This window comes from Trachemys scripta, chromosome 9 (genome assembly GCF_013100865.1).
Source record: "Trachemys scripta elegans isolate TJP31775 chromosome 9, CAS_Tse_1.0, whole genome shotgun sequence".
Lineage (NCBI taxonomy): Eukaryota > Metazoa > Chordata > Testudines > Emydidae > Trachemys > Trachemys scripta.
The window spans coordinates 11772980-11785306 of NC_048306.1; the positions used below are offsets into that span (position 1 = coordinate 11772980).

The window sequence follows — 12327 nt, forward strand, 5'->3', positions numbered from 1 at the left end:
CATAACGTTTTGTTTTAGAGTTACAAACATTTCAGATTTCAGAGTAGCAGCCGTGTTACTCTGTATCCGCAAAAAGAAGAACAGGAGTACTTGTGGCATATATATATGCATCCGAAGAAGTGGGCTGTAGTCCACGAAAGCTTATGCTCTAAGAAATTTGTTAGTCTCTAAGGTGCCACAAGTACTCCTGTTCTTCTTTTTGCAAACATTTCAGAGTTATGAACTCTGAGGTTCTACTGTATTTTGCGCACAGTGCCACCTAGTGGCTGAATAATATAATACAGTTTAGCATTCCATTGCATCTGCCCCTTTAAGTTATCCATCATTACCATTTACAAAATTTACACTATTTTTGTTTGTTGGTCTTTGAATCTTTGATCACATATGCTCTGAATGCATAGCTTTTGTCCTTGTAAGTTGTTTCTGTGGTGAACTGGCCTATGCAGTTCAGAATATCTCTCGGGATAGTCAGAGCTGTGTCAGTTGACTTCAGCTCTGGGAGGAATTGGAGGTGATTGTAAGTCGTTTCTGAGATGCCTGTGATATCAGTGTCTGAGTCCATTTTTAAAGTGTATAGTCTTTCCATGAATGTTCAGTTTTATTCTCCAGGCAGATTCCGTGTCATCACAAGCAATAGATCCCAGAAACAATGGCTCTTGATTGCCTATACTATAAGTCAATTCCCTGACTACTTTAGTGCAGCAAACAGCTGCAAAATGCCCATATTTCATGCATGTATAACATTGTGAACCTTTGGCTAGACATGTATCATCTCTTGGGCTATGACTTTTTCCACACCTTGTGCATGTAGGCTGGAATTTATCCCTCTTAGCCCGGGAGGTCTCTCTCTTTGCCTCAGTGATTTTATCATAATGACTTAACATTATAGTCATTACAGTTTCTAACCTAGTTTCAGGTTTGTCAAGTTTGCTGTTTCACCAGTTCAGGCTGTTTTGCTGCCGTGGCTATAGAGTTAAATCTCTCTTCAGTTGCAGATGCTGTGAAAGGTTTTTCTCTGTTAACCCAATAATGAGTGTCTGATATTCTTGTATTTTGCATTCCCAAAACCACAGTTTTCAGCTAATGAATGCTGAGCTTTTAGAAAACATTCAACGTTTCCCCCGATTCTTGAATTTTCTGGTGAAAACATGCTCTTTCGTAAATCACACTTCTCTGAGGTATAAAGTATGCATCAGACAGCCAGAACCCTTTCATAGTCATTTTGGTGACAGTCTTCAGTAAGATCTAAGGACTTAAAGATATGTTATTCCTGCTTCCCCATAGCATAAATTAAAGAAGATACCTGTATATCTCCAGTTTCTTTGTTTGCAATTTGAAATCTTGCACAATATGGCTCCCAGTCTCTCCATTATGAATGTTTATCAAAGCTGTATCAGAGGGGTTATGTTGATGAGATCCTGCAAACTTTGTTGTTTTACTCCTTCTGTTTGCAACCTTTGTTGTTATTTTGACGCCATGTCATGTACTTCGCTGCCAGATATGGACTGGCTACAGAGCTTCTTCATACACACCAGATACGTTCATCATAATAAGATCCTTTAATGCTGTGGTAGGTATGGCTGAGGTTAATTTAAATAAGGTATTTTACACTGTGCCACCTAGTGGCTGAACAGTATAATACAGTTTAGCATTCTATTGCACCCTTTAAATCTCTCCCCTGGCTGACTGAAATTGTCAGCAGTGGAAGAATCTGCCCATCCCCACATGTTAGGACAACGTGTTACTGTTGCTGATCATATCTGAGTTTCTCTAAGAGCATTCCCATGGGACTGATTTCCATACAATATGTGACAAGTGGGTTAGGTAGAGTCTGTGATCATAATGGGAAATGGACAGTCTTTGAAAGCTGCAGAAATACCTTCCCAGTCAATATGGAGGGAGAAGTATACCCTCAGTAACAACTTCCTGGACCATGGAAACTTGTGGCTAACTGCAATGTGCTGACTCTGATCCAGAAAAGCATTTAACCATGTGTTAACTTTGAGCATGAGAGTAATCCACTGAAGTCAATATCACTACTCATACTTAAGTACTTTTCTGGATTGGGCCAGAGTGTTCGGCCCTTTGCAGGATTGAGCCCTTAGTTACCATGTACGGCATATGTCACTAAGATCAATTGCAGAGAGTCCCTTTTTCATTGCCATTTGAAAATGCGTAAGAATCTGTGAGGCCCAAACTGCACTGAAAAAAAAAAAACCTGTTGTGGGAAAAAAAAATCACTTTTAACACAAGTAGCGATGGACCAATGAAAGGCACAAGATCAAATTTCATGTTGCAGCTAAAGCACCTTATTATTGTATAGGATGATAAAGCCTACTGTAAAATACAACTGTTTGTTGCAAATTATTTTGAGGACAAAAAATAGCCTTCCCACTATTTGTTTCACCATTATCTCGTAGGTGCTTTTGTTGACCCTACCTCGAAAATAACAGGAAACCATAAATAATGCTAAAATATCATCTGTGATGATTACCCAGCAGACACCCTCTTGCCCTTTAATCAGCACTATGCAATGTGAAGAGCATTTTAAGAAAGTGGCAGGCTATAAACAGGAAGGTCTCTTGTACTTTTGTTATGTGAAAGTTTGATTTATTGCTCAGCATTTAGAATCCATAGAACAGTCTTTTTATATAGATTGCAGGTTTGCTCTTGTTTCATTTAACTTAAATACAGTTGTCAAAGCACAGAACCTGAACTTGTAAACTGGATTGTATGATGTTTCTTATAGAAACAATCTCATTGCAGAACAATTTAGCACCACAGAACTACTTCCCCCTCCATTATAAAACAGATTAAAATTAAAATGCCAAGTTTCATTTAGGTTCCACTGAAGATAGGTAGTACAACTAGATGAAAGCTATACTCAGTGTGTTCTATATACTGTGCAATTTACAAAATATATGTATTTATGTGTATCTATGTTGTTTAGCAAATCGTTATGCATTAAAGAGGGATGATAAATCATTCCCTGTGGTTTTTGTACTTTGCATGCTCCAGTTTTGAGATGAAAAACAAATGTTTTCACTTTGAGCTTGCACTGTTTGGTTTTCAAAGGTATATTTTGTGTAGACCGTGATATATATAAATCATTTAGTCCATGCCCTGGGGAACTTCCCAGGGCAGTGGCACGTGGACAAAAAGCCTAGCAGGGAAATTCCATTGAAAATGGAGGGGAGGGGGGATTGGAGGGCTTTGAAATTAGTGGAGGCACAGAGGACGCTCTGTGTGTGTGAGGGGATTTGCAGGTTCTGGGGGCAGAATCCCCCATTTGTTCTGGAGGTGAGCATCATCCCTTTCACTCTCAGCAGAATGATCTGTGGAAAACACTGCAAGAGAAAATGTCATGATGTTTTTCCTTCCCCTTCTTCACTTCTTTCCAAGGGTTTCTCTACATGAGAGGCAAGAGCTGGTCCAAGAGACCTAGCTTCTCTAAAGTAGGCATCATAGATGAAGGTGTTGCACAATGGAAGCAGGTTAATGGATAAAGCTAGCAGGGTTGGCTGAGCAGCTGGCAGAAGTTACTAATGGAGTGCTGCAGACATCATATACTTCCCCATGTTAAAGGAGATTGGGAGTGATACGATTCTATTTTGCTGCTGCTGGTGGAGATTGAGGGCCAGATTCAAGAGGCACAGCACAGAAGGCACATCCCTGGAAGGGGATGGCAGCAGGAGGAGGGGGAGATGCCCGTATGCCAACAGTTGTGTCTTCTGGCTTAGTGGCTGCTGTAGAGATTGGTGCACAGACCACATTAATTCTGGCTAGGGCAGATATATTACAACCCTGTGCAATATCTTTGGGGCCCACTGTATTAAATTTGACTGATTTATATAGTCTATTCCATGTGGGAGGGTTAGCACAGCTCCTAAAAACAGCGGGGGTGAGTAAGGCGAGTCAGTGAGACTAAACAGCTCTAGACAGGTACAACACCCTGGAGAGAGTTGCACTGACTAGTTCAAACTGGGTTTTACAGTGACAAACAAAGAAAGGGCTTTTGGTATAAAGAGGCTGATTTTAAACTGACACAGGATCATACTGATCAATCAAATGGACATGAACTTCAGCCAAGGGGGCCCCAATCCTGCTGAAGAACTTTGGCCTACTAGGTGCCCATAAGATTGATGGTTGACTCCTGGCATATTTAGTACAGGTCCTGCAGGGACCTGTTCAGCTTTAAAAAAACCCACTCAGAAAGGAACGGGACAAGGGTGATGGCTGGAGACCTGAGCCCTGTCGGGCACTCCTGGAGTGGACCATGGGGGGCAATTCAGGTACAGTTACCCTTAAACTGTGGTTAAATTTCCTAACCTGAGTGCTTGATTTTTCAACCCTAATAAAGTTTTTGTAACATAGATTTTGTATGTGTAAATTCCTAGGGTTTTTTAAAAATGCAAACTGAAAAAAACAAATTCTTTCATATGGCATCATATTTACATCCACATAGGTTGCCAGCAGGATTGGAGCCATTAGAACTACCGCATAGACTTCTGCCACTTGACTTGAATTAATGAAGTAGCTGATAGCAGTAGCAGGTTGTCATCCTCTACTTGTACCAGCATTAGTGTGGGTTTCACAGATATTTGCTGACAGTAAAGGAATTGTGAGACTCGGGAATGTTGGGTTCCATACTAGGCTTTGGAGGGATGGTGCTGTAGTGGGCATAGAATCTTCTGCTCATACCCCTTCAAGCATGACCCTTTCCATCCCATCTCCTTTAACCTATCCCTCCCCCACTCCAATCTCTTTCCACTTCTTTCCATAGGAGTGTGATTTCTAAAGTGCACTAGCATGTTGCCTGTTAATTTGACCATGTAGACCTACTGGTACACACTAAAGGTTCCCAAGTGCATTTTACATAGTACTGTTTCAAACAGCACTAGGTTAGAGCACACCAGCAGGGGCTACATAGACCAATGAATGTGCACTTAGTGTGGTTTAGAAATCATCCCCCTCATTATCCTACCATGTACACAAGCCTTCAGAGTACTTTCCCAATGCTAATTACATCTCAGAACCCATCAGTGAGGTAGGTGCATATCCCTGCACTCATTTTATAGTTGGGTGAAGTGAGTTGACCAAGGTGACCACCAGTCAGTGGCAAAGCTAGGACTAGAACACAGAATTCTTCCCTCCCAGTACATACTAAAATCATTTCTAATTTTGTGGAGCAAACAAACAAAAAGCACAGAGAATAAATTACTGTCTCTGAATGCAGTCAGCCCACAGGTCGAATTGTATTGACACTCAGCCTGATTCTGCTTTCACTTATGCTGCAGTAATTCAGGTGTAACTCCATTTAAATCAATTGGGTTGGCAATTCAGCCCCACTGTGTTTATAAGCTGCATGAGACACTGCCTGGAAACAGCGTTCTGGGCAGTAAATAGAGGGGGAGTGGCAACGGTAGTTTTCAATTTCTTATGGTGATCTGCAAACAGATGGGCTGACAGATGTTTATGGTGCGGTCCCTGCTCAACAACAAGAAGGCATGTGCTGTGCTAGTCTGAGAAACATAGTCAAAATAGGAGGACAAAGCTCAATGAAAGGCCATTTGCCTTTGTTTTTACGCTTAAGGTAACATCATGACTCCATTGACTTCAAGGGGGAGGGCAGTTCACCTTAATGCCCTTCAGCATTTAAGTGGTATTGTCACAGCAGGTTATCATGAACTGTACTGTAATGTGTGACAATGAATTTTACAGGATGTAACAAAGAAGACAGTACTCTGTATCTCAAAGAAATGTGAAAAAGGATACATTGGCATTAATAATTCTAGCCACCCATAAAAGCAGAAACCAATTTTTGTACAGTATTAATGTTTCCATGCTGTACCACCCTCTGGAGGCAAACTAGTTCCATCTTTTCTGAGGTTTGAGAGCGAGTTTGTATAGCTGATTAGTGTCACATAGCAGCAATGTGCAAAGTGTCACCGTTACCAAAGTTCTGGGTAGTCTAGGCTCGGAGTTTATTGCCCAAACACCTTTTTCCATTGTAGGCAAAGTGAAATCAGTATTTTACATTTTATCTCTGTAAGCAGATATAGACACATAGATCTAGACCTTTCTAGAGGTGTGTGTGTGTGTATATATATATATATGAAAGAAATAGTTCGGTATGTTTTAATATTGGTTACGCCAATATAACAACTTCACACTCACATTTGTTTTGTTTTTCAGGGTACTGTTTTATTATTGCTTTTTCAAATGTACAATTTGAACATCAGCTAACAATGAAAAGAAAAAAACCCACATACACAATGTACAGTACATAGTCAGCTTGGTTGTTCCCAGTTTTTAAAGTCATGAGTCAGGGTGTAAATTGAAGAATATGGTTTAAAATTTCTAAAATGTATACACTATAGCCACATAAAATAGTGCCTTGGTGGCATATTAGCTCAGACTTCTGTATGCAAATATGAATATTGGCAACCCTATGTGTCATAAGAAAACTGCACAACTAGATTGCATAGCTTAATGTGTTGGCTATCTCCCTCTACAGTATTTATTCATAACAAAATGATTACACAAAAGAAACAATGTAACAGCTCATTTCCTTGCTTATAAGAATATAATAAAATAAAGCAAATGACTCTATGAAGTTGGAGGAAAAACACAACTCCCAACAAAGTGAGTCTGACAATTAGATTTATTCTGCATAGTTAAATTCATGGCATTAAAAATTACTTTGGGTCTCAAACTTTTCTCTCCAATCTCCTAAATCTTATTTACTTTGAGCTTCAGCAGTTTTTCAGTATCTCCCTCCAAATAAACCCTTCCAACCACTGTGGCTATCTCTTGCTCATTAGACACTCTCGTCTCCCATCCTTAACTAAATCAAACTTCTCCAAACCCTCATATTTTAGCCACTTTTCTGGACATCTTCTATTTCCTCTCTTCAGCTACTTCTATTCACTTTCTTCAGCTACTTTCCCTTCTTCATTCTTCAATTAAGGCTCTGGACCTCTTCACACTCTGTCTTCAGCCACTCTAATCTTTCCTTTGGTCTTGACTGACCTCTTACACCTACATTTTCTCCATGCTGCGCCCAGCTCTCATTATTAATTGGAATTCCACTTCTAAATCCCTTAAAAATGTTTATCTCTTAGGGCCAGATTTTCTCCTTATTGACATGGGTGCAACTCAGAGAGGAGAACCTGGCTGTTAATATCTTCCACCACATGTAGAAGAATTTGAACTAATGGAGTGGAGACAAAATGTGAGATTAAACACTTAATGCAGTTAGGGACTCTCTCTCTCTCTCTCTCAAAAGCTCAGCTTTTTTTTTTTTGTTGGTACGGCTCTAAACAGCTTTACAGTATGTCAACTCACTATCACATTTTTCTGTTACAATACACATGAAAAAAGTAATCACATTTGCTTCTTTAATCTCATAGTACGGGCTGTTCCAAGCTCCCACTGTTAGTGCCTGGTGTCAGGAAAACCTTCCTCCTAACTCTTGGCACTAAGATGTTCAGAAATCACATGCCTCATGTCATGCAGAGGCTATGATAAACACACATTTTGAAGTATGCAGGGCAGCCGAGATCACTGATTTGTGCTACAGCAAGAACATTTTGATAACAGGCTTTGCACACCCAGGGGATACATAATGAAAGATGTCCTCTCTTCACAGTATTTCAGCTTTTTAAAAGAAATGAAAAGTAAATGACATTTTTGACTTATTGCTGGTCTATTAGCATGTATATATACACCTCTACCCCGATATAACGCCATCCTCGGGAGCCAAAAAATCTTACTGTGTTATAGGTGAAACCGCGTCATATCAAACTTGCTTTGATCCGCCGGAGTGCGCAGCCCCGCCCCCCCGGAGCACTGCTTTACCGCATTATATCCGAATTCGCGTTATATCGGGGTAGAGGTGTATATATTTATTTTAATTTGCAGCTTTTTCTTTTTTTGTTTCTTTTTTCTTTTTTGTTGAAAGCTGAGCAAAAAGAGCCCAGTGTTCAGTAGCATAGAAGCCCAGGACCACATGACGTTGTCGCTATTTTGCTCATGCAATTATTAGGGCCTCAGTCCTGCAACTGATAGCAGACGGGTGGAGTGCTGGGCCCACACAGAGACCCATTGATTTAAATGCAGATTTAAAACCACTGTGGAGCAGAGCCTAAATTTGGGCACACAATTGACCATTTGGGTGTGCAAATGCCCACCCATCTTTGTCATGGCCTTGGCTTTGAACTCTTGTAAATCAATACCTACCTATTTGAGATGGGAATATTTAATGTTTAAAACTCCACTATACAGTCTGAGAAGAACTAAGCCTTACGAAATGTACTGGATTGAGAGCCATGGAGACTACAGTCCTCCACTTAGCCAAAGAACATGGACAGCAGCAGTGCACACACCGCTAGCACTACCCTGCCTACATGCCTCAGGCCTCGAGGGATCACCAGCAGGGGGTGAGAGTGCTGATCTCCAGGCCATGTAGTTCTAGGCCTCTCTGCTGAGAGTACATAACAAGGTGCAGATCATGGTGGTGGTTTTGCTACGTGAATACCTGTCACCGAGACCACTAACCGGAAGAGCCATGGGTTGGTAACAAACTTTAATTTGCTCTCTACCATGGTCAATTTTCAATCATCATTGTAGAGGTAAAAGACTAGATATTGCAATGCCACTTCCCCTTCCAGTCCCACACATTTCAAGTTAAAAATGGTAATAGTTTTTAAATACTGTAGCTAATGATTTTATTTTTCTTTTTACATACAGTTTGGTCAATACTGTATCTCACTGTTGGACTTAGATCTTGTGTAGTGAGTGTATTATTATATATAGTCATACTTAGCACTTCATATTTTCAAAGCACCGCACAAACATTAGCTAAGTAATCATTGTACATTTAAACCTTATAAGTTTAACCCTAGCACATCTCTGATATTAAACCCCTGAGAACTGCGTTTTATGATAGAAACGAATGCCACCAGTGGGTGCAGTTTTATTCCGAAGTAACTAGAATAGGAAGAGTGCCTGAAATTAAGTCTATTTTTCTATTTATAATGAATTGGTTTTCTGGGTATTTTTATAGCTGTATTAAGAATACTTTTGTTAACCATGACATCCATTTTGGAAAAAGCATATTTACAAGCCAACAAATGTAAGCCTGATGTGGAATCAGCAGGAATGGGGAATCATGCAAAGATAGAGTCCCTGATCCTACACCCTTATATACATGGATAGTCTCATTGAAATCAATTTACATGAGTCAGGGCTACTTGTAGGAGTAAAACCTATGTGACCAGGCCCATAAAACATCATGTGTATATATGTTTGGACAAATTGCTATTGAGAATATTTTTACAAATACATTCTACAGTAACTGTGTCTAAGGGCTCAATCTTGTCCAGAGGCCTACAAGGAGTCAGCTGTATGCGTTTTGTACTGTACTGGTGCCTACGTATACAACAGCTGACTCTACAAGCTCCACAGTGATGCACACCCATGCCTCTCAGGGCAGATCAATCCCTAACTGTCCAAGTCTGCATTCAACCCCTTTGTGAACAGTTGCTGTTCCACTGGTTCTCAGACTTGGACAATTGCCTCTGGGTGAAACTGTTAAAAGAAAAAAGTGAAACAAGCAAAAATAATTCAAAATCAGAGGAATTCCAGCTCATAACATATTTGTGTACTTTATACTATAAATCTACATATAGATATTGCTGTCCATAGAGAAAGACTCAAGTTCAAAATAATAAAATTACAATATTTGTGCAAAAGAAATTGTACGCTTTTCAGAGTACAAGCAACCTGTTATATTGGCTACATTTTCCTTGACAGTTGCTCTTTGCTACATTATGAATTCAGTCTTGGTTTGCACCATATTTTTAAAAGATAGAACTAAACATATTTGCAATAGTTTGACAAGAAAATGGCATTCTTCCACAACTCTAGGAATATGAATTTTGATAAGTTAATAATGACCAGATTCTTGTTGGTAAAAAGTGCAAATTTAAGTGTATAACCTTCCAGCATTTCACATTGCTTGTATCTACTGGGAACCATCAAAGCATCCTTCATTCTGATGTGATTTACCAGTTGAATAGGACGTTTTGTCCAAGTGTCATAAAGTAAATTTGACTGCTGCCTCCAGATTGTACAGATGCAAAGAAAACCTTGAAAAGGAAAAAAGAATAGACCGCTGTCAGTTTACATGTATGAGAATATTTTAAACATATTTGAAAGCTGAGAGAAACACAGTCCAGAACGCTATGACATATAAATCACAATTCAATTTTAATCCCATTGGTGACATTTTTTTTAGAAAAATGAAGTGTTAATGCTTGCAAGTATACATTCTGGCAATAAGTTATAGTGAATATATTTTCTACCAGAAAATAAATCAGCATCTTTTCAAACAATTAGGTAAACTAAACAGTTTCTGGTTACAGTATTCTAAATACACCAATGAAATAGAACAAGCTACAGTGAACATTTACCAATCATTACCATACATATGTGACAAAATGCACTAATTGAACCACATCTAACTGAGGAGATACTGGTGGTATCTCAAATATTGGCGTGTGATGCTTCGCTCAAGACTGCTCTAAATCAGACCTGGTTGCAACAGTTCTTAAAAGACTTTTGTAGCCAGGGATTATTGGAGTGCAGCGGCACACTAGCCACACCCCCAACATATTCTCTATGCTGAAGCCAGACCGCTTGGGGATTCGCCAACAGGTGGTTAAACTGATTTTCCATCTGCAGCACAAAGCAGGTGGAAGAGGTGGCTAGGATCTGGCTGTCTTCAGTAGGGCTCTGGGAAGGTGCAGGATTCCTCCCACAAAGGGTAGTTTGTGGGCTCAGTGCCAAAGTCTGCTTTTAGTTGAGCGGTTATGTCGAAGTAAGTACTATGCACTATAATAAAATGCTAAACAAAAATTAAATGGCCTCGACTTTTTTCTTATTCAGCTGTTAAACCATATTTGTTAAATCACTCTAGTTGAGTCGTGTGTGTACCTTGTCATTTCTTTCACATAGAAATTTTAGCTTCTGTGCTTTCTTGTGCATAAATACACCTTCCAAATTTCCTGTTTCCACGGAACGCAGTTCGATAGCCTTCTCTCCCCACCCCATGACCTGGTTAGACTGAAGATAAGCTAAACAAAAAAAAGAAATCAGATTCGATAATTAGAAAAACACAAGGGAGTCTGAAATGTTCATCTGCTAGTAGTAAGTTGGCAGCTCCATGTTCCCACTCCAATAACATAAAGATTGTATAACTGAACCAAATCCAGACACACGCAGTATTTAAATATCCAGTGGAATCCATTTAGATTGTATCTGTTCAGAGAAGGAAATCCCATACACCCAAACAAACCCTGCACTGAAATATTGCACAACAAATGCCATTCAAAGTGTTAAATCCTGGCCTCAGGTGCAAAGCCTGAATAAACAGGCTTTGCAACGGTGACCTGTGTAGGGCATTTGTTGGCCATATAGAGTCTTCCATTGAACACAACAGCAGGGCAAGGGACACCAGCCTGTACAGCTGCTCTGTGGATGCTCTACACCCTTTGAGCTTCAGCAAAATTTGCACCTGCTTCGCCCTCTGTCTTTAGTTGGTCAGGGTGTTTACTCCTGCCATCCCACTGCCCTTTATTGTTGCTTCACTATGAAAAAAAGAGCAGAGTGTTGTGGATTAACAAGGCAAGAAATCCACTCTGCACTCACTATTATACCTATAGGTTTTTAATAGTTATTTTTCCCCCCCACTTGAGTTCACCCGAAAGATTAGAGCCTCTCCTCTGGTTAAACAGCACTTCAGCCAATGTGTACTAGGGATATTCAAAATACATGCTAGAAGGCTATGGAAAGTTACTATATATGTAACAACCACTTTACAGTTGAGCACCAGATTCTGATTTCAGTTACATCGACATACATCTGAAGAAACTCCACTGACCCCCACACCCCTACTGGAGTTTCTCTGAATATACACTGGTGTGAATGAGATCAGAATCTGCCTCTGAATATATTGGCCATGCACTCTAATTACTTCCATTATCCAAAAAGTCTTAGTTGTAACTAAACTTTATTTAAAAAACGTCAGAGCTGTTTTGGACTTCTACAAGTATGTTAAACAAGTGAACATGGCATTTTTTCGGAAAGATAGGGCAGTAATTCTTGCATGATTTTAAATATACTGTTATATACCCATGTTCATGGCACTTAGATTACTATAATCACTTGTGCCATAATAATTAGGCAATATATGTAAAATAAGTAAGTGTTGCTACAGAGGATTTTGTTGAGTTTGGCCCCACTCAAGTCAATGGCAAACCTTCT

General features: G+C 39.7%; 1 protein-coding gene across 1 annotated transcript in view; it reads right to left on the bottom strand.

The window, feature by feature from the left end:
• Positions 1–7834: 7834 nt before the first annotated feature.
• The window catches only part of NRK (Nik related kinase), a 126730-nt gene continuing 122237 nt past the window's right edge, over positions 7835–12327 (bottom strand). Inside the window, exons 30-31 of the mRNA XM_034781124.1 lie at positions 10999–11138; positions 7835–10151 (exon numbers count right to left, since the gene is read on the bottom strand). Coding sequence (XP_034637015.1) covers positions 10068–10151; positions 10999–11138 — 224 coding nt within the window. The 3' untranslated portion in view covers positions 7835–10067. The remainder of the gene's footprint in view (positions 10152–10998; positions 11139–12327) is intronic.